The sequence below is a fragment of the Dryobates pubescens genome, chromosome 4 (assembly GCF_014839835.1).
Source record: "Dryobates pubescens isolate bDryPub1 chromosome 4, bDryPub1.pri, whole genome shotgun sequence".
NCBI lineage: Eukaryota > Metazoa > Chordata > Aves > Piciformes > Picidae > Dryobates > Dryobates pubescens.
The window spans coordinates 49,479,678-49,501,061 of record NC_071615.1 but is presented as its reverse complement, the minus strand read 5'-3'; the positions used below and the strand labels follow the sequence as shown (position 1 = coordinate 49,501,061).

General features: G+C 45.4%; 1 protein-coding gene across 4 annotated transcripts in view; it reads right to left on the bottom strand.

Annotated features, from left to right (window-relative positions):
• Nucleotides 1–21,384, bottom strand: part of RARB (retinoic acid receptor beta) — a 198,533-nt gene that overhangs the window by 40,128 nt on the left and 137,021 nt on the right. For all 4 annotated transcript variants that reach the window (XM_009905439.2, XM_054161250.1, XM_009905440.2 and 1 more), the window contains exon 3: nt 10,073–10,214. In XM_009905439.2, coding sequence (XP_009903741.1) covers nt 10,073–10,214 — 142 coding nt within the window. The remainder of the gene's footprint in view (nt 1–10,072; nt 10,215–21,384) is intronic.

Genomic DNA, 21,384 nt, shown 5'->3' with positions numbered 1-21,384 from the left:
AACTTGTTAAAGTCAGTGTTCAGAGCTGGTGCCTGACTGACAGGCTTTCCTACAGTGTAGATGAAAAAATTTAAGAGCTTTCAGAAACATGCAGGCATATGAACAAGTACTGGAATAAGGTGCAATGGGACAAAACCGTTTCAGAGAATCACAGAAACATTCAGGTTGGAAAAGACCCTCAGGATCACCAAATCCAACCCAGAACCTTGGTCTGCAAGGGTCAGCCCTCAACCAGAGCCCCAAGCACCACAGCCAAACCACCTTTAAACACACGCAGGGTTGGTGACTCCACCACCTTCCTGGGCAGCACATTCCAATCCCTGACCACTCTTGCCATGAAGAAATGTTTCCTAACGTCCAGTCTAAACCTACCCAGTCGCAGCTTGAGGCTGTTCCCTCTTGTTCTATCACTGATGACCTGTGAGAAGAAACCAGCACCAACCTCTCCACAACCTCCTTTCAGGTAGTTGTAGAGAGCCATGAGGTCTCCCCTCAGCCTCCTTTGTTTCACACTAACCATCCCCAGCTCCTTCATTTGCTTTTCATCACATTTATTCTCCAGGCCCTTCACAGCTTCCTTGCCCTCCTCTGCCCTGGCTCCAGCACCTCCACATCTCTCAATATTGTATTGAGGTGCCCCAAACTGGACATAATACTTCAGGTGTGGCCTCACCAGAGCTGAGTACAAGAGGACAATCACCTCCCTGCTCCTGCTGGACAAAGCCCAGCCAGGATGCCTGTGGCTTTCTTGGCCACCTGAGCACACTGCTGGCTCCTATTCATCTGCCTGTCCATTTGCACCCCCAGGTCCCTTTCTGCCAGCAGCTTTCTAGCCACACTGCCCCAAGCCTGAAGTGCTGCTCCTCAAGCCTGTAGCATTTCTCTTCACTTTAGGTCAAAGAAAATTAATACCAACACCATGTGACTTTTCTTGTGATTCTGTTAGTATTAACAGCAAAGTGTTATTTAAGTTAGGATATAAAGTGTGTTCTTTCTGCTGTTTGCATGGTATCTAACTTTAAAAAACCCTGTACACTTTCCATGCAAGAGCTGAAGTAATGGAGATAAACTGTTCTGATGCATTTTAAATTGACCATGTGATACTAAGTCAAACTAAAAACACATCAAGGCTATTTTTAGAACACAGTCCTAGGGCCAGCACCCCAGCAGGAGGAGCTGCAACAAGTCAGCAGCCTTATTGCAGGCATGGCAATGGAAAGCTCCCTCTGCTACAATTTATACAGAGGATGAAAGCAAGCCCTTAGAGCCTGACAGCCGCAGAGGCAAATACATGGCCTCATCCACTTACGTAGAGATCTTCCAAAACTGTCTGAGAGCTTACTGGTTTCCAAGTGCTTGCTTTCTATCTTCCACACCATCAGTACAGGAGTTGCCCTCCACTGAGAGGCCAGCAGGAGCTTGTTTCTTTGCCTTCTCCAGAGGCACCTATTTCTATATTCTGTACAAGAGTATCCCCAACAAAGCAGTCAGTAAGTCTGCAGCTGTAACCCATCGGGAAGATGAACACATCTTTCTTCTAAGGGAAGGACCAAGCACATGGCTCCTCTGAATACCAGCCCTTCAGGCACATTTGGGTTGCTGCAGTCCAGACTCCCCAGAACTCTGGGGAACAATTTAGTGCATTTCTCATGAACCTTGGCTACTGTAGACAACACCTTCAGGTTGGCCTGACAACCAAATAAGCCATGTTTAGCCTCAAGGCTCAGGACACTGGCAATTCGCTCTTTCCCAGACTGATATTTATCTCATTGACATTTCTCCATCCTTTGGAGCTGACATCCCAAAGCAAAAAAATCTTTCAGAAACCACAAGGTGCCAGTATAGAAAGAACACACATGGCACAAGAAACAAGAAAATTATTTGAGAGAGGAATATGAAGCAGTGAACTGAGTGCACAGAGGAAGAATGGAAACTCTGAAACAAAGCTTTTGAGGTCATGGGATTGGGGTCTCAGCAGTTATATCTGCATGACCAAGCAAGCATGGCCTCAGCCCCGTGCTTCAGAGCACATGGACCAGGCAGGGGCAGTTTACCTCTGAATTTCCCATCTGCTTTTACAACAGCATTGCCCAGCACAACACAACTCCAAAAGGACAGGCCAGATTTTTGCCTGCACTGAAAACAGTTTGGATACTTAACTCAGCAAGAGGCAAGGGCTACCTGTGATGGTAACATGAATGCACAGTGCAATTGTCTTTATAGGTATGATCTCAAGTAATGCTATAAATCCCTCACAAACACCCCCCAAACCAAAGTGTGGACAAGAAAAAACAGACAAAGGCCAGGGAAACAAGAAGATCCATGTTAGGAAGCTGCTTTGGAAGAGATATCTACCCCAAACACCTTTTACTGCGAAACTGACTGAAGAAAGCATGTGATGTTCTCTAAAATCCTCAGAGATGTGGAATGAGAAATGGGAGGTTCTGTGTCAGTGCCACTATTTATTCTCAGAGAAGAGCCGAGTGGCCTGTGGCCACTGAACTCCACACACTCCTCTGGAGTGTGCTGCAGGTGTTAAGTAGAAATTAGACTGCATGTGTGTTACACTTTTCACTGCCTCTAGTTATCTCCATGCCTCAACTATAACAACGGAAAAGTTACTTGTACAAGGACTCTGTGCCACTCAGCTGAACGTCTCCCACAGGACAATATCAACAGGCATTCAGAAAGGCCACTAATATCTGACACTTTTTCATTTGTTAAAGCACATCTCTTTCTGAGCATGGTCAGATACTCCAGCACAAATTATTAGCATAAGAACTTCACAGCTTTAATAAAACACCTCGTTAAGCACAATTTTAAGAAAGGCACACATTTACAGTCGCTGAGGACTAGGATTGATGGATGCAGACAAAGGCTGAAGAGAGCACACGAGCCCTACTAACTTCTGCCAGGCTGTGTTGTCATAGAGACAGCAGAGAGCGATGTAAAGTTCACCGTGGTAGCTACACCTTAGTGAGTGAGTCTTAATGTAACTTCCAGCTGAGGACATGTAATCCGTCTCAGTATGAGCTTATTGAATGAATTCCCGTCATGCTTACTCAGCCCTCAAGAGACCAAAATGAGGGAAAAAGTTTAAAAAAATACATATTTTACTACTTCAGAAGACAAGGCAAGGCTAAGTGCTTCTCTTGGATTAAGGTAGAGAGGTGTTTGGTTTTTTAAACTAAGAAATAATACAAACCATTAAAAACTTAATAAAGGAGTTAAATTCTTTTAAAAGTTTGGAAAGAGTAATTCTAGGCAGCCTGGTAAGGTTTGCCATGTTCAACCATGTCCCCCCCTTCCCACAGATACTACCCCCATGGAGACGGGTGCAGCCCTGCCATTTCATTGCCGCTCTTCTCCTATCCTCATTCCCTCTTATTATTGCCAAGTGCAGGACTTGCCCTGCTCTCCCCTCTCCTTCTGTTCCTATCTCCCAGCACTGCCTTCCCCAGTGGCATTCAACCTCGAGTTTATCTTCCCATGGGGCAGCAGCACCCCGACCTCTCTGGGTCCCTGCACTGCGCTCAGTCCCACCACGTGGGAGGTACAGGACACTGGAGCTGACAAGCAGCAGAGAGACAGTGCTGGGGTTGTTTGTTGGCCTGGCTCTCCAATTCTTAGCTTACACAATTAAGGGGTTTCTATGCCAGAAAGGGAAAAAAAATAATTTGCAGCACTAGTGTGTTATGGTTTACAGTCACAGCTATTTGCATAATGCCTGAAAGGCAATGAACAGAAGAAAAAGAGACCTTAGGATGCTCTGCATACGTCTCTGTAACACTTCAGCACATAAAGATCGGACTAATTACCCAACAGTCTTGAGAAGGGTTCACTAATCACATTCTGCTTGAGGAATTAGGAGAGAATTTATTTAGCCACATCATGAAAGGTGCCAATAAATTGTTCAGCTGGAGAGTTAACATACTAAAAAAACCCCCAACCAAACCAAACCAAAAACTACATTATTTTCTTTAGTAGTTTATTAATTGCTGTCTGAAATAGTTCTGTGAAACACAACGAGCTGCAAATGAATTCATGGGCTATTAATCTGCTGTACATGGCACTGGAGGGAAAGCTCATTAGGTGAGTTGATGCAATTACTGCTATTACATAACCTCACAGAACATAGAGTAAATTATGAATAATAACAATCAATCTATGTTGCTCCTTTAAATGTTAAAGCTAGCAAAGGAAAGCTACACAAAATCAGGGGGAAAGGCTAGAGCACAAACGAGGCAGAGCCCAAAAGGAGAAAACAAAGGCAGATCTGATTCTTTGAAGACACTGAACTGATGTGAAAAGCAAGGGATGCTTGTTTAGCCATGAGAAACAATCTGCAACAAGTAGAACATAATTCTCTACAAGAGCATTTGAAGTATATATAAATAATTTTCAACCACTGGGCATAACAAAGTATACGTTATCTCTGGCAGAGGACAGACTGACACCAGAGCACAGGAGGATTCTGCACCTTGGCTTTGCTCTCATTTTAAAACATACCACCATCACTGAACATTTGGCATTAAGTTCTAGAGGCCCCCAATTTCCCAGCCTGAAAAAACCTCACAAAACTGGTATTCCTGTGGGATCAACAGCTGGGAAAAAAAAGGCACCAAATCTAAACCAACCTTAATGAACAAAATAAAAAGCTGTGATGTGTATGGGCTAGGCACTGTTTCCCCACTATCTGTGCACTCCGATTCTTAATTTCACAGCTTACATGTTTCATCTTCAAAGCACTTTACAACACAAAGTCTCTTAGTGCCTGTAACAAGGCTCATAATTTTCACCTCCCAAGACAGGAAAGTTAGTCTAATCAATTTGTGTTGAGAAAGGAATTAGTCTCAGAAGAGAATTCATGGTGTTGGGATTTCCACTCTGATATTCAGCTTGTGCCTCTCAAGAAACCAAGGCAAGTCAGTGGGCAAGGCAACTACACTGGAACCTTTGAAAAAGCCCTTAGCTACTCTGCAGTATTTAGTCATTAAAAACCTACCCCAAAAAAACAAAGCAGAAACAATTCTTATATCCACTGCTTTCTGCTTGTTAAAAAGGATTAAAACTCCAGTTCATTTCATAGTAATAGTGTCTAAACTAAGATTTCATGCATTCTAATTAAGTCACTTTAAAATCACATTGGTGGAATCTGCATGAATCATAAAAATCACAGAATTGTTAGGGTTGGAAAGGACCTCAAGAATCATCCCATTCCAACCCCCCTGCCATGGGCAGGGACTCCTCACACTACATTCTGTTGCTCAAAGCCACATCCAGCCTGACCTTAAAAACCTCCAGGGATAAGGCTTGCAACACCTCCCTGGGCAACCTGTGCCAGTGTCTCACCACCCTTGTGGTGAAGCATTTCTTCCTAACATCCAATCTGAATCTACTCATTTCTAGTTTTGCTCCATTCCCCCCATTCCTATCACTTCTTGACACCCTAAAAAGTCCCTCCACAGCTTTCTTGTAGCCCCCTTCAGATACTGGAATGCCACAATAATGTCTCCTGAGAGCCTTCTCTTCTCCAGACTGAATAGCTCCAACTCTCTCAGTCTGTCTTCATAGGAGAGGTGCTCCAGCCCTGAACTTCTTAAACGCAACTACACCTCCATTTAGCCACTCATTGCAAATGGAGCTGCACTTTACAGAATCACAGAATCACCAAGGTTGGAAGACACCTCAAAGTTCATCAAATCCAACCTGTCACCACAGACCTCATGACTAAACCATGGCACCGAGTGCCACATCCAATCCCCTCTTGAACACCTCCAGGGATGGCGCCTCCACCACCTCCCTGGGCAGCACATTCCCATGGCAAAGTAAGGAGTCTGAAACAAAACCAAACAAATATAAAGCAAAACCCACAAACATGGCAGTTGTTCAAGTTGCCGTTTCCTGGTTCCCAATTTAAAGCAGAATTTCAAAAGTAACTCAATTGTTCAGTAGCAGAATATGATCATATGTTCAAGCAGTATGAAGATTTCAGTATTCTCAGACTCGGAATTCTGTAACAAAGAGTAACAGAGATTTCTGTGAAAGTTTAAACCAAAACAACAAGTAAAGATGGAGCAAATCCCCTGGATTCTCTCCACTTCAATACACTCCCCTTCATTCCCTCCCTCTCTTCCTCCTTCCCTCTCTCCAGAGAGGTTAATTGTAAGCAGATTTCCAAACCTGAACATCACTTCAGTGCACTGAAGCAATCTGGAACAATAATTCTGTGCCTTTATAAACATAATTTTGCTTTATTAGAGCTCACTGCAGTTGAGGTTTATGCTAGTATGGAGAGCTTCCCTGCATCACACTCTGGTATGTAGGCTGGGTGCACGTTTGAAGGGGATCCTGAAGATTATCAAGCACAGTGACAGTCTTTGCAGCTCATAAATTTCATAGAAGATGCTGGAAGTGTAAGCGCTGCTGGGCTAAGCTAAGCAGTTATGGCAGAAGAAAGTTCTACCTTCCTCCCTCCAGTACTCTGCAATAAATCAAATTTCAGTCTAACAGCAGGCTTCACCTCACAAAGCACATGTTCCAGCATCCTGCTTGAAAGAATCCATTACTGCTGGAGAGTTTGGCCCAGCCCTCTGCACTCCCCCTTCACCGTGGGAGGCAGCACTATACAGGTGACCACTGCCAGCCAGCTCCCAAAGCCCGCTGAGGGCCAGGCAACAGTGTGCTACTTCTGACACCTGAGGTCAGGCCAAGGATGGTGCTTCAAGCATCAGTTTAGAGATCACATAATAGAAGGGCAAAGGTTAGTTTCCTAAGGCTCTCCATCACATAATGAGGCGCTGTCAGCCTCAGCAGCCTCCCCACTTCAGCAGCGATTAAAAACAACCAATAAAAAAACCCCCGTGCGATCACCATTCGTCTCTACATGGTAACTGAAAACATTAACAGGAAGGGTAAGTGAGACAGAAAAGGTCTGGTGTGGGGATCAGAGCCTCAGCTACACACTCCTGGGCACTCACTCATGCATGAACTGAGGTGGCACATCCATGCAACAAAGCCAAAACCTGACTTGCTGCTGGTGGAGGGTCTGGCTCAGCCTGTTACACTGAGAGTGGAGCTCAGGTTGCACAGACACAAGCTGAGCAGTTTCTCAAGGAGGGGGATCAGATGAAAGACAGCAGGGCTTTATTTCAAACTGTGCATTGTCCTGTTGCAGGATGATAAGACAGTCATCACTAAGTCGTTTCCCCTCACACCCTTTGTCTTTTCTATTTGGAGCACAAACTTTTTGCAACAGTGAATGCACAATAAAAGTGCCCCTGCATTGTGGGATACAGTTTCATTGCATCTTGCAGATACTATCACACGGCAAATAGCTTCACTCCTGGCTAGAGGCAGTCTCCTTATTGACCTCTCTTGATCAGATCTGGAGTGTAAGGTGGGGTTGAAGATAGCTCCCCGCCACCCCCCCTGCACAAACAAAACAACCTTAAAGAAATACAAATATAGTTAATTCCTTCACCATCTCCCTTCATTCTTTAAAAGAAGATAAAAGGATACAAGAAATGCTCAGTACTCCTTTTCCACAACACAGTGCCTCCATTCTGAAAACCTCACCATCCTGACTAGGCAGCCAGTTCTCATCTCATCTCTGATATTTCTGTGTAACGCTCATTAAGCTCAGGAGGAATGGCATATGCAAGTACTTTTGCAAGCCCTTTGAAGGCAGAACAAATAAACACAAGATTGTAGCATTTAAGCACAGATCATTCCATATCCTAAAACACTACATTTACTCCCCTACAGCTCCTGGGAACAGAGCTTGGGGCTCCTGTTTGCAGCTGCCCATCAGGATTACTTTCCCCATTTGGGATTGCTCTGAGCAGTTTAAGTTTGTTTCCCTATGAGATTTCTCTGATACTTTTTCCTGTCCTTTGTTCGTGGCTTTCAAATTACAAGGTAACAGAACTGCAAGAACACAGAAAAGCAGAATGTGAATAAGGTACTGGGGGGAAAGAAAAACCTCTGTCTTGTAAAAAAAGGTCCACTGACAATGTGCCTTTTTTTACATAAGCTTCTAACGAAATGGAGTTGAAACTTGGCAACACACATTGGAAAAAGGTCAGATAAGAAAATAGTTTCTCAAATCTCTTAAGAGATGAAAAGCTCCTGTTTATGAACACAGAATAGCTTCAGACTTAGTTCTTAAACCCAGAAGACAAGACACACTGCACACTGATGACATTTAAAATAATTTCTCCGTTCCTTTGCAAAGGCCCTCGAAAGAAATGCAGAGGACATCCCTCACTTCTCCCCAGTATTCTATCCCCCTTTCAGTGTCTGTAGTGGTTTGAGATAAAGACAATTGCCGAAGGGCAATTTCACTCAGTTCACCCAAGGAAAACATAATTCTTGCTGGAAAAGCTCCAGTTACCCTACGGGAGAAAACAAGCCATCACCTAAACGGCAGTAAGTCTTTATACTACCCTAAGCAACTTTGCTTAAGGTGTTAGAAATGCAGCTAACACTTCCAGGATCCACTCTAACGTGACGTTACAGCATTTAATAAGATTATTACTTCACGTCAGCAATAAAATCCTTAAGAATTCCAGACCAATGAGCCCTCAGGTATGAAAAATGGTTTTGCTTCTCTTCCAAACCACATCATACTGTTTTTATCAAGGAGAAAATCTTCTTGTGCTTGGATACATATGTGCAGTCAAATACACCTATCAAAGAGAGCCCTGGGGATGTTTAGTCTTGAGAAGACTGAGAAGGGATCTGATCAGTGTCTCTCAATATTTGAGAGGTGGGTGTCAAGTGGAAGGGGCCAAGCTCTTTTCAGTGGTGCACAGTAGTAAGCCAAGGAACAACGGGCACAAACTTCAACACAGAAGGTTCCACCTCAACATGAGGAGAAAATTCTTCACAGTGAGGGTGACAGAGCCCTGGAGCAGGCTGCCCAGAGAGGTTGCGCAGTCTCCTTCTCTGGACACATTCAAAACCCACCTGGATGCATTCCTGTGCAGACTACCCTGGGTGATCCTGCTTTGGTGGGGGGGTTGGACTTGATGATCTCTGGAAGTGCCTTCCAACCTCTAATGTTCTGTGGTTCTGTGACTCAATAAAATCTTCCTCATTCAATCTCACATCTTTGTGCATCTTTCTATTTAGCCTACCTTCTCCTTTGCACCCATCATGGTCTCCACTCCAGTAAATCTATACACAAGTACAGATAAGTGCACTTTAGGGATATGAGAAAACAACACAACCCAGCAAGGGCAGAGAAATCATGGATTTCTACCCAAATATGTTTAAATGTTCATTTAAAGCACAAACCAGAGATTTCTAGAAAAGGGAGAGAAAAATCCTTTGGTTCTGGGGTTTTTTTTTGTGCATTTGGCAGCATTTTTCCATAGTCAGGTTCACTGACTGCAGATTTAAAAGAGGAATAGTTTCCCAACTTGTTTCACCTTTCAGTGAGGTGCCAGTCAGCAATGACAGAAGACTCAAGGCCACTGTACCTTCAGTTTGATCACCCTTCAGGTGATGAAAAAAAGACCACTGGCACAATCACCTGTACTGAAGGTGGCTGCTGTCTGCTGCATGACAGCCAGCAGGAAGCCCTCATGAAATGACAGTCTGAGTTGACACCAAGCCCAGCAAAGCCACAAGCCAGTCTGCAGGGCACAGGCAGGCCTGAAACCACACTTTAGAAGCCAGCTGTTCCACTTACACCCTTGCCCCAGGAAGCAATTTCCAGAGCAGAAAGGAGATAACCCACCCTTAAAGGAAGTCTCTGGGGGGTGTCCTTTTAGAAAACCTGGCAATATTACCCCGCTGAGTGTTCTCATACCCACACAGGGTAGCCATGCTACACAGACAGCCTGCCAGACTACATGTTTTTAACTGACAGCATTTAGGCTGCAAAGTTAACTAACTTGGGAGGTGACATGGGTCTGAAGTTGTGTCCAAAATTCATACTCCTTTCTCTGCGTGTGAATGCAGGTATTGCCCTCAATCACATAACTGCATGATACTTTTCTGCCTTGGGACTGCCACATATTCACAGGCTATGACAAGCAATAAACTGTTTCTCAAGACAACTTACATTCTTTGGACATTCCCACTTCAAAGCACTTCTGTAGTCTGCAGTACTGGCAGCGATTTCTTGTGACTTTATTGATAACACAGTTTTTATCTCTGTGACATGTGTAAACCATGTTCTTCTGGATACTTCTGCGGAAAAAGCCCTGAAATCAAGAAAAAAAAAATCAAATAAACTTTGGAGCTTCTCATACCCCTTAGACGCAGGCATTCCCATTGCTTTAAAATAACAAAATAAACTCAAGTTTATGTCTGGAGTACAGCGTCTTTGAAGACTCACTCTTATTTAGCACTGTTTCTTGCAACATAAGGCTCATCTCTTAAATAAAAATTAACTAAATAATGTAACCAAAAGCCAAACCAAACAAAACTAGAACTAGCAACAGCATTCAGGAAATTGACTCCTAGATTTTACCAAAAAACTTATCATTATTATTACTCATGGATGTAGTAATGAGTTGGGAAAACAACAGCCTTCCTAACAGATCCACTTGGAGGTCAAATACCCATCCAGCAACTGAGAGCCTCTCTAAGCCTGAAGATCCCATCCAGTTTTGTTACAGTAGAGAGTCTATCATTTGAAAGGCTGCACATAAAAAGATAAATGATTTGAAATGCAGGTCTCTTTGCTGCTGAAACTCTAGAGCAATTAATAAGGCTTCTGCAGACAGAAGAGTTCCAGCATCAGGTTATTGAGTTGTGAACTCATAAAAGTTGCCAATTACAGCTTTTCTTATTCAGATTCAGATGTGAAAATAACCAAGAGTTACAATGATCTTGAACAGAAATTAAAGAGAACTAGAGGTCTGGTTTGCACTTAAGGAACACCATTTGACTGGAATCCTCTTTGGCAAGTGGAAGAGAGAATAGCAACTGTAAGCAGTGAGGTTAGCTGGCACAGAAAAAAGGCAAACCTGAAGTTAATTACTTTATCTGCATTAAAAAATGCAGATATCACATAATAATGAAGAGGGGGGAAAAAGAGGATTAGTTTCAGCATTTTAGAGCTCAACCCACAGATATTCATCAGAAGTACTTTTGCAACAGACATTTGGAAATTTGACATCACTGCTTAACCTTCTCCCTCAGATTTTGAAAATCGTTTCAGCACAAGCACCAGGGTCAAATTTCAGTCAAGATCACAGCATTACAGCAGGACAGTTAGCAATTTAATATTTGTTGGAAGGTTTGGGAGGTTAAAGCTCTTCCACCAGCCGCATGTTTACACCCCACAGCGGAGCGGTAAACTTGATGTCGCAGATTATCACTTTGTGCCCACAATGGATTTGCCTGAAGATGTAATCATGGGAAGCTATAAAACTGGCTCTCTTAGAAGCACTTCTTGAGATATGCAAGTAGTTTAAAAGCCAAACCCCTATTGTTCAGACTTAACTGGGAGAGGTTCTGCCCATATGATTAGGGAGTGGTAGGGCAGGCACAGCCAGTAAGAGCTGGTCATAAATTCCTTGAACACCCAACATGCTACAGATGCTGATGTTATGAAAATACCAGCAATCCACTCAGAGCTGAGAAATGCCTCCTTAATCACGTAGCCCCTGGCAGGTTGTTCTCTGCAGCTCTTGCACAGACAAGAGTCATCCTGAGGTTAGCTTCTCCAACTTAGTTGGTATTCAATACTACCATCAAAAAAGTAAGCAAAAGCCCTCCAGTTAGACACTAACTGAAATGATCATATGACAGAATTGTTTCTTTTCATACAAAAACCAAAACCAAAACCAAAGCTGCCATACTGGGAGTGACAGCAGTGTAAGCACCAGCAGGTAAGGAGCATTTCCTGGGCACTGGAGCTCTGTTTCCCCAGTCACCTCCACAAGATTAGCGCTGTGTGGTCACAGGTTTTGGGTGGCACTGCAAGCAGGGACATGCCCAGAAACATCTGCAGAATCTGACAGCGGACTAGAAAAATCAGACAGTGTCCTGTTTGAACCTCACCTACATTGGCTACCTGCAGTTTTGCAGAAAGAAAAAACCCTGCAGGACACCAGGATGGGCAGGGTGGGCACTTGCTGCCCAGTTAATCAGAAAGCACATTTAAACCATTTTCATGTCTGGGTTCCAGATAGCCCAGGTATAACGCACTGTCTTGCTCACCAAAACCAGCAAAGTTAGAAGCAAGCATAAGTTTTCCTCCAAGTGCTTTTTGTCAAATGACTTCCATTTGATCTCACAACCCCATCAGTTTCTGCAAAAAGCAAGAAAATCTGAATGTGACCTAACTTTAAGAAGTTGTCAGAACCTTCAGAGATAGCAAACTACCACTGCTTATAAATTAATCAACTTCTAGTGACTATGTGCTCTTGGGAAACAAGTTACTATTTAACATAATGCATTCACCTTGAAAGGCATCTGTTTGGCTGAGCATTTATATGAGCAATTTTTAATGCAAATGTTTTAGCGTACCACCCAAAGTAACACCCCATGATAGGAAATGAGACACTGCTGTGCAAAAAATCCCCCAAGCACAAGTGGTATTCCTGCTTCAAAATTTACAATGTCCTATGAACATGAAAAAAAATAATCCCGAGACATAGATCACAGAATCAACCAGGTTGGAAAAGACCTTCAAGATCATCAAGTCCAACCTATCACCCAACACCATCTCATCAACTAAACCATGGCACCAAGTGCCTCATCCAGGCTCTTTTTAAGCACCTCCAGGGATGGTGACTCCACCACCTCCCTGGGCAGCACATCCCTCTCTTTCTGTGAAGAATTTCTTCCTACCATCCAGCCTAAACCTCCTCTGGCAAAGCTTGAGACTGTGTCCTCTTGTTCTGGTGCTGGTTGTCTGGGAGAAGAGACCAATCCCCACCTGGCTACAACCTCCCTTCAGGGAGTTGTAGACAGCAATGAGGTCTCCTCTGAGCCTCCTCTTCTCCAGGCTAAGCAACCCCAGCTCCCTCAGCCTCTCCTCACAGGGCTGTGTTCCAGACCCCTCCCCAGCTTTGTTGCCCTTCTCTGGACACCTTCCAGCAACCCAACATCTCGCTTAAACTGAGGGGCTCAGAATTGGACACAGGACTCAAGGTGTGGCCTAACCAGTCCTGAGCACAAGGCAGAATGACTTCCCTGCTCCTGCTGGCCACAATGTTCCTGATGCAGGCCAGGATGCCATTAGCCTTCTTGACCACCTGGCACACAGCTGGCTCATGTTCAGCTGCGGTCCACCAGTACCCCCAGGTTCCTTTCTGCCTGGCTGCTCTCCAGACACTCTGTCCTCAGCCTGTAGTGCTGCATGGGGTTGTTGTGGCCAGTGTGTAGAACCTGGCATTCAGACTTGTTAAATCTCATGCCCTTGGGCTCTGCCCATCTGTCCAGCCTGGCAAAGTCCCTCTGCAGAGCTCTCCTACCCTCCAGCAGATCAACTCCTGCCCCAAGCTTGGTGTCATCTGCAAACGTACTACTGGTGGACTCGATCCCCATGCCTAGATCATTAATAAAGACATTGAACAGGATGGGGCCCAGCACTGATCCCTGGGGCACACCACTGGTGCCTGGCTGCCAGCTGGATGTGGCACCATTCACCACCATTCTCTGGGCTCAGCCCTCCAGCCAGTTCCTAACCCAGCTCAGAGTGCTGCTGTCCAAGCCAGGGGCTGACAGCTTGGCCAGGAGTTTGCTGTGGGGGACAGTGTCAAAGGCTTTGATGAAGTCCAGGCAGACTACATCCACAGCCTGCCCCACATCCACCAGGCTGTCACCTGGGCACAGAAGGAGATCAGGTTGGTCAGGCATGACCTGCCTCTCCTAAATCCATGCTGGCTGGGCCTGATCCCTTGGCCATCCTGTAGGTGCTGTGTGACTACCTTCAAGATGATCTGCTCCATAACCTTGCCTGGCACTGAGGTCAGGCTGACAGGCCTGGAATTCCCTGGCTCCTCCATCTGGCCCTTCTTGTGAAGGGGCATCACACTGACCAGCTTCCAGCCATCCGGGACCTCCAGTGAGCCAGGACTGGTGGTAAATGATGGACAGTGGTTTGGCAAGCTCATCTGCCAGCTCTCTCATTACCCTAGGATGGATCCCATAGGCTTGTGGGGATCCACGTGGCTCAGGAGGTCTTTAACTGCTTCCTCCTGGGTTAGCAGCGGGGCTATACTGCTCCCTGACCCCTTCTATCAGCTCAGGAGGCCACCTGTACTGAAGACAACCTGTCCTACTATTGAAAATGATTACTGTCATACAGAACTGCTTCTGATAGAACATACAAAGTACTTGAATTTAAAGCAGAGGGAGCTGCTGAAGGCCTACCAGGAACAGCACAATATTCCTTTTATTCACAACTTTTAAAAGGAACTTGGATCTTGTGGTTTGGTTTTATTTTATTTTAACAAAGACAAACAAAATGGAATCAATTCTGTCCTCCTGAGCAACTTTCATCAGCATCCTGTGCACAGTGCATTTTGAACAAACCTTTCAATTTCTAGCCTCACCTTTCCTGCACTCCATGCCACACTCCTCCCAGACCCACCCCTTTGGTTACCTTAATGGATGACAGAGAGAGTATCACTCTGACCACGCCACATTAGGCCTCCTCATTTATTGAATGCAAGGGAAAAATGCTGAGTATAAATTATTCAGAAATCCATTGTATCAGTGAGTGTTCCCTGAGCATCCACCAGATTATTTTTCACTTTTAATTGTGTTGATATCTTACCTGCTCCAACGAAAGCAGAGAGTGATACATGAGACCCTATGTACCAAGAAGCAAATAAGCCCACTTTACTTAGTCTGTTGCTCAGAACTAAATAGCCTGTTTAGCCAATCTAACTTCAACATAGTGCCACAAAACTCCACCTTGTCCCACTCACCATTTACTTCTGTTGTACTGCTTTGTGAGTGCGGCAAAATCAGAGAAGGGACTCGGAACAGAAGTGCCCACAGAGAATATCAACTATTTCACCAATACTTTGAATGCCACTGGCTATCTGAATACAAAGGAGCTCCTTAAGGATGAAGACCCACGGTAGCGTTAAGTGCTCAACAACACGAAGTCTGATGTAATTGTTGGCGCAACTGCTAGCCTTACACAGCTGATAGGGAATCTACACAGCTCCCTCTCTTTCACTGTCAGCTCAGTTGATTTTGGCATGTCAGATGATTTGAGTTGTGCACACCACATGAAGGGATGGGTCATTTCATCTCAGCCATGTCTCAAAAGCATTTTGCCAACATAGGGCATGCCAAATCTTATCTGCAGTAGGTTTACAGGCTGGAAATTTGCACTGCAAGGCAGGGATAGGGCTATTGCAGGCTCAATCTGTTTGAACAGCCTGCTCAGCTCATCTGGTTCAACTTTGATTATCCCTAAGTACAGGCACCCAACTATGACTCCCGAAGATTTAGAGGCCATTCTTCAGTACATTTGCAAAATAAGCTTCTGGGTTAAGTGTATTGCTACTTTATCATAAAAGCAACAAAGGAGTAGGAAGGACTTCTCTATGGTACAGCTGATCAGTCATTTATAAACTCTGACTGAGCTCCAAAGGGAAAGATAAAAGACAGTAACAATGGAACAGAAAATCCAGCCCACAACGTACCTGAAACCTCTGCCATTAGCTTTATTCTGAAATCCAGGCTGCACAAATATGTACTTTCCTAAATAAACCAAATCTGTTTGCAATGACTGGCCTCTTTTCAATCAATTCATTTTAATCATTTAAGTTATGCTTGCTAACCCTGTAAAATGTACTTAAGCAAGGTAAGGACCCTGTTCCTGCTCTCTATGGAGCATCAACAGAGATACTTAAGGTCTCTCTCAGTGATGAGATTTGCACAAAACTACTTTGTTCCATGTCCAGGGTTCTGCCCGGGTACATCACAAGCTGAATGTAGTTTGCAATATGTTTATCACAGGTGGCAGCAGTCAAGGAACAAAAATTCCCTTCCTCACAAAGTCTCGGTAGGATGAGTAGTTAGGTTAGGTCAGATACACACAGTTTTCAGTTGCTCTGATAAGCCTTGGTAGCATGCAATCCCACAAATGGAACTCCATAGAAAGGCTTGTAAAAGAACTAGAAGCCCCAGCATATGCTGTTAAGTGATTCTGTGTTAGTACAAAGGAGGCTGTAAAATGGCTGCAGCCAGAACACAAGACCCCACAAGTAATGAAATCTGCCAAAGCAGTTATTTAAAAGGAAGCTAAAATGAACATATTCCCAGTTGCACAGCCCCTTTCTTGGTATGTCTGCACTGTCCATCATGCTCTGGAAGTCACGGCCTGCAGAATAAACAAATTAATTGTGGCTGGACACCACCGCCAGCACCAAATGGAAGCAGCTACAACAATAAGTAGAGGAAGGCTCACTGCCAGGAAGCAGGGAAATTGTGCTGCTGATGTATGTCAGAGCAGGACAGACAGATCTTTGCAAAAAATCAAATGAATAAATGGTATTAAATGTCAATAGCTTGTAGACAACACCTAGATGCCAGACAGCTAGATACCAGCCTGCTCTGGGAAGTGCTCTGGGTTTGTCCATCATTGCTGCTCCTTCCAGCAGAAACTCTCGGCTCGCCATCCACGTTTCATCTTGTCTAGCTATGTAGTCTGCAGATGACAAGCTACTGTAACTTTCTATGGCTGAAGAATCCCAGATTTGCTATTGAAACCAGGGTGGGTGGTTTGGATTGGTTTGGTTTGGCTTGCTTGCCAGCTCCCTCAGTCTTTCCTCATAGGGCATGTGTTCCAAACCCCTCACCAACTTTGTTGCCCTTCTCTGGACTCGTTCCAGCAAGTCAACCTCCTTCCTAAACTGAGGGGCCCAGAACTGGACACAGGACTCGAGGTGCGGCCTAACCAGTGCAGTGTACAGGGGCAGAATGACCTCCCTGCTCCTGCTGGCCACACTGTTCCTGATGCAGGCCAGGATGCCCTTGGCCCTCCTGGCTGCCTGGGCACACTGCAGGCTCATGTTCAGTCTACCATCAACCAGCACCCCCAGGTCCCTCTCAGCCTGACTGCTCTCCAGCCACTCTGACCCCAGCCTGTAGCTCTGCATGGGGTTGCTGTGGCCAATGTGCAGAACCCGGCACTTGGATGTGTTCAATCTCCTGCCCTTGGCCTCTGCCCATCTGCCCAGCCTGTCGAGGTCCCTCTGCAGAGCCTCTCTACCCTCCAGCAGATCAACTCCTGCCCCCAGCTTGGTGTCGTCAGCAAATTTACTGATGATGGACTCGATGCCCTCGTCCAGATCATCAATAAAGAGCATGGGGCCCAGCACTGATCCCTGGGGCACACCACTGGTGACTGGCTGCCAGCTGGATGTGGCACCATTCACCACCACTCTCTGGGCTCGGCCCTCCAGCCAGCTCCTAACCCAATGCAGTGTGCTCCTGTCCAAGCCTAATATCTTCTAAGGTAAAAAAATATCTTGTGGTCCCCCCGAGGGCAAGAAAAAACATGTAGTTTTGATAACAGAGCTTGAAGGAAATAATTCATGAGGCTACTAAGGCCAATTAGCCACTGCCCATTGGTGAGACTGGGAACAACCCCCATTTTTCATCATGCCCACGCCAATAGATTTTCTGATTCCACACACTTTGCTCTAATGTTAAAGACCTGCTCCAAACCATGAACACACTGCTATTTGGTTTTCTTTCTGGGGAGTTTGAAATACCTCTGCTGGACACCTGGCAAATGGGGAACTGCCAATGAAACAGGGGAGATGCACCCACACAGCTGCAAATCTGCATCCAGCAGATTTCTCCAGTGAGGGTACCACAGCATCCCTAAGGTTATGAACAGATTTCTCCTAAATTTTGATTCTCACTGAACTCCTGACCTTTTTCAGCAAACATGTCGAAGTCTCAGACAGAATAGTCATCACCTTGAAACCATATGTGAGGGGAAAGAACGGCTGAGATTTTCAGCTTCTCCACTTCAGTAAGTTAAACAGAGAGGAAGATGCTGGTACGCTAGTCCATTGCTTGCTTCAAATGAAGAGGGGGGAAGAAGGGGGGGTAGAGATGAAATGTATACAATTAAAAAGTTACAGTTAACTTCCTTTCAGTAATGGTAGGATGATTTTTGGCCTGCTAAAACCTCCAGATGGGAAGAGTAATTAATATAATTTAATATGAATAACGGGAGATCAAAGAAATGCTTCTCTGGGTTATAGCACACTGACTTATTTCATGCAATTTAATGGAGAACCCAGGAATTAATTACTGCAGTTTGCTATTTCCTTACGTTTTTGTTTATGCAAATTGATTCCCTTTAACCTAATTTGTGAAGGACTAGACCTATAACCCAATAAAACCGTTAAATATCACTAGGATGGCCATACAACTGTCTAGCACTTATACAAAAGGCTATATGTTCTTAACTGCTCATCTTTTTTCCCCCTCACTTCCCCTGCAGTGCCTCAGGATTTATACCACCAATTAAGACAATAATGAGTGCCCCAGGTTGACCTCCTAGAAGCAAAAATTAATTAAGCTCAATATTTCTTCATAAAGAATGACACTTCTCCAAACCATTTTTGTAGCTGCTCTCTTGCATGGAAGCACAGCAGTAGGAAAGACCTACCAAATTGTTGTGCCCCAAATGTATGGCTGATTTTGGTTTACACTCAATTTAATTATCTGGGTTTATCCATTAAGGTTTTGGGTGGTTGGAATAGGGTGACCACCTTCCAAGAGCAATGTCACAATTTACAAGATGTAAACAGGATTGCTTTGTATAGATCTACAAAGGAGAGGCACTAAACAAAAGCTAAGGCAGACCTCTTAACAAAAACAAACAAAAAAATCCCTGCCAAACTATACTCCTGTGCTCACGTGGGGACTGCTGCAGCAACCAAGACAAGCAAAAGACTCAGCCATGCAGTTACTATGCTGCAATTACTTCTAGCAGTCTCCCAAACTAGCCTCTGCATTTAGCTGCTGGCAGAGATGGAAACACATGAAGAGGGAAGGGCAAGCTCAAACACAGCTCTACATGGGCAAAAGAAGGCATGCACGCTCCAAGGAAATTCCCTGTACAGACAGGCATCCTCCTCTGCCCCTCCCAGCCTTCACCACAAGGGTTTGCAGAGCTCCTACGCATGACGCACCACAGCTATTTATCAGAAGAGGCATGGGAACTTTCATTGTCAGCCAATCAAAGCCCCTGAATTTCTGCACCATCTGTAATTTACAGAGGTGCCAGTGTCTAACTCACTGTCAGTAGCTGAACGTTTACAGCTGAGCTGAAATAACAATGCAAACTATGCCACAAATACTAATACATGCAAGCTGGCTGAGGCACAATTCCCCTTTTTCTAGGAGACAGATTCTCACAGTTTGCATGCACAGGCAGCTGCTCCCTGCTCTCTCCCCAGCCCACCCAGAGCCAATGCAGCACCCCAGCCTGAGCCTGGCTGGTGGGTGTCTGTGGGTGCTGGCTCAGCACCCATCTGCTAGGACAGCCAGCAAAGAGCTGGCTCTGGCCATGCTGCAGCACAGTTCCCACTTGTCTTTGAGACTTGGTTTGTTTCTGTTCTTTTTTCTGGCCTGGAAGGAGCTTTAAAATGTACCTGATTTGCAACAGAGAAGATGTTTCTGAGGAGGCATGACATGACAACATGAAAAGCAACCCCAAAATATTCAGAATAAATAACATGGACAAAACCATGCCCAAATAAACAGATGTCTTGAGCACTATGCTCCTGCTCTGTCTGTCATCAACACTCATTCATTATCTCCCCACAGTTTTAGTTTATTTTGCTCATAGTTTTGACAATTGGCCTCTAAAAGAGTATGCTTAGTACACTGTCATTCCCCTGCCCTCAATGACAAAGAAATTCTGCTAATGCAGAACTACCCACTAAAGCCTTGTAAAACATAGCATTTAGTGAAACTCGAACACTTGAGACTAGAAAACAGTGTTGAAGCAAGCAGCCAGAAATATGTATGTCTGGCTCCCCAGTACTGGCAGCAGCCAAGGAAAATTACCTTTCCACACTGCAGCTGAAACTCATTACTGAAGACAACAGCAGAGGGATGAGGTGGAGCTGGGCCAGTTTGGCAAACTCATTCTCAAGAGTGAGAATACCCCTCTGCCAACTTGCTGTGCAGAGTCGAAGCACACATGGGTGAAATGGGCTCAGCAACACAGAACACCAGGCTGAGAAAGGTGGATGGAATGCAGTCTATGTCAGCGCAAGGCATCAGCAACTGCACCGAGACACAGGAATCAACTGAATAGTCCCTCTAAGCAAGAAGGACTATCAAAGTAACACTAACTGGAGAATACATAGAATACATAGAATAAACCAGGTTGGAAGAGACCTTCAAGATCACCGCGTCCAACCCATCAACCAATCCAACACCACCCAAACAACTAACCCACAGCACCAAGCACCCCATCAAGTCTCCTCCTGAAAACCTCCAGTGATGGCGACCCCACCACCTCCCCAGGCAGCCCATTCCAATGTGCAATCACTCTCTCTGTATAGAACTTTTTCCTAACATCCAGCCTGAACCTCCCCTGGCACAGCCTGAGACTGTGTCCTCTTGTTCTGGTACTGCTTGCCTGGGAGAAGAGACCAACATCCGTCTGTCCACAACCTCCCTTCAGGTAGTTGTAGAGAGTAATAAGGTCACCCCTGAGTCTCCTCTTCTCCAGGCTAAGCAACCCCAGCTCCCTCAGCCTCTCCTCGTAGGGCTTATGTTCCAAACCCCTCACCAACTTTGTTGCTCTTCTCTGGACTCGTTCCAGCAAGTCAGCATCCTTCCTAAACTGAGGGGCCCAGAACTGGACACAGGACTCGAGGTGCGGCCTAACCAGTGCAGTGTACAGGGGCAGAATGACCTCCCTGCTCCTGCTGGCCACACTGTTCCTGATGCAGGCCAGGATGCCCTTGGCCCTCCTGGCTGCCTGGGCACACTGCAGGCTCATGTTCAGTCTACCATCAACCAGCACCCCCAGGTCCCTCTCAGCCTGACTGCTCTCCAGCCACTCTGACCCCAGCCTGTAGCTCTGCATGGGGTTGCTGTGGCCAATGTGCAGAACCCGGCACTTGGATGTGTTCAATCTCCTGCCCTTGGCCTCTGCCCATCTGCCCAGCCTGTCGAGGTCCCTCTGCAGAGCCTCTCTACCCTCCAGCAGATCAACTCCTGCCCCCAGCTTGGTGTCGTCAGCAAATTTACTGATGATGGAGATACACTACTAGCTGCAAACACCAACACAGACTGCGCCAAGAGGCTGCAAAAGCATAATGGCTTGCAGCACCACCTCCATGGTGCCCAACACTGGGCACCACTGTTCATTCAGCCACACTGTAAGGAAGCAAGGGAGAGTCTGGGACTGGGAAA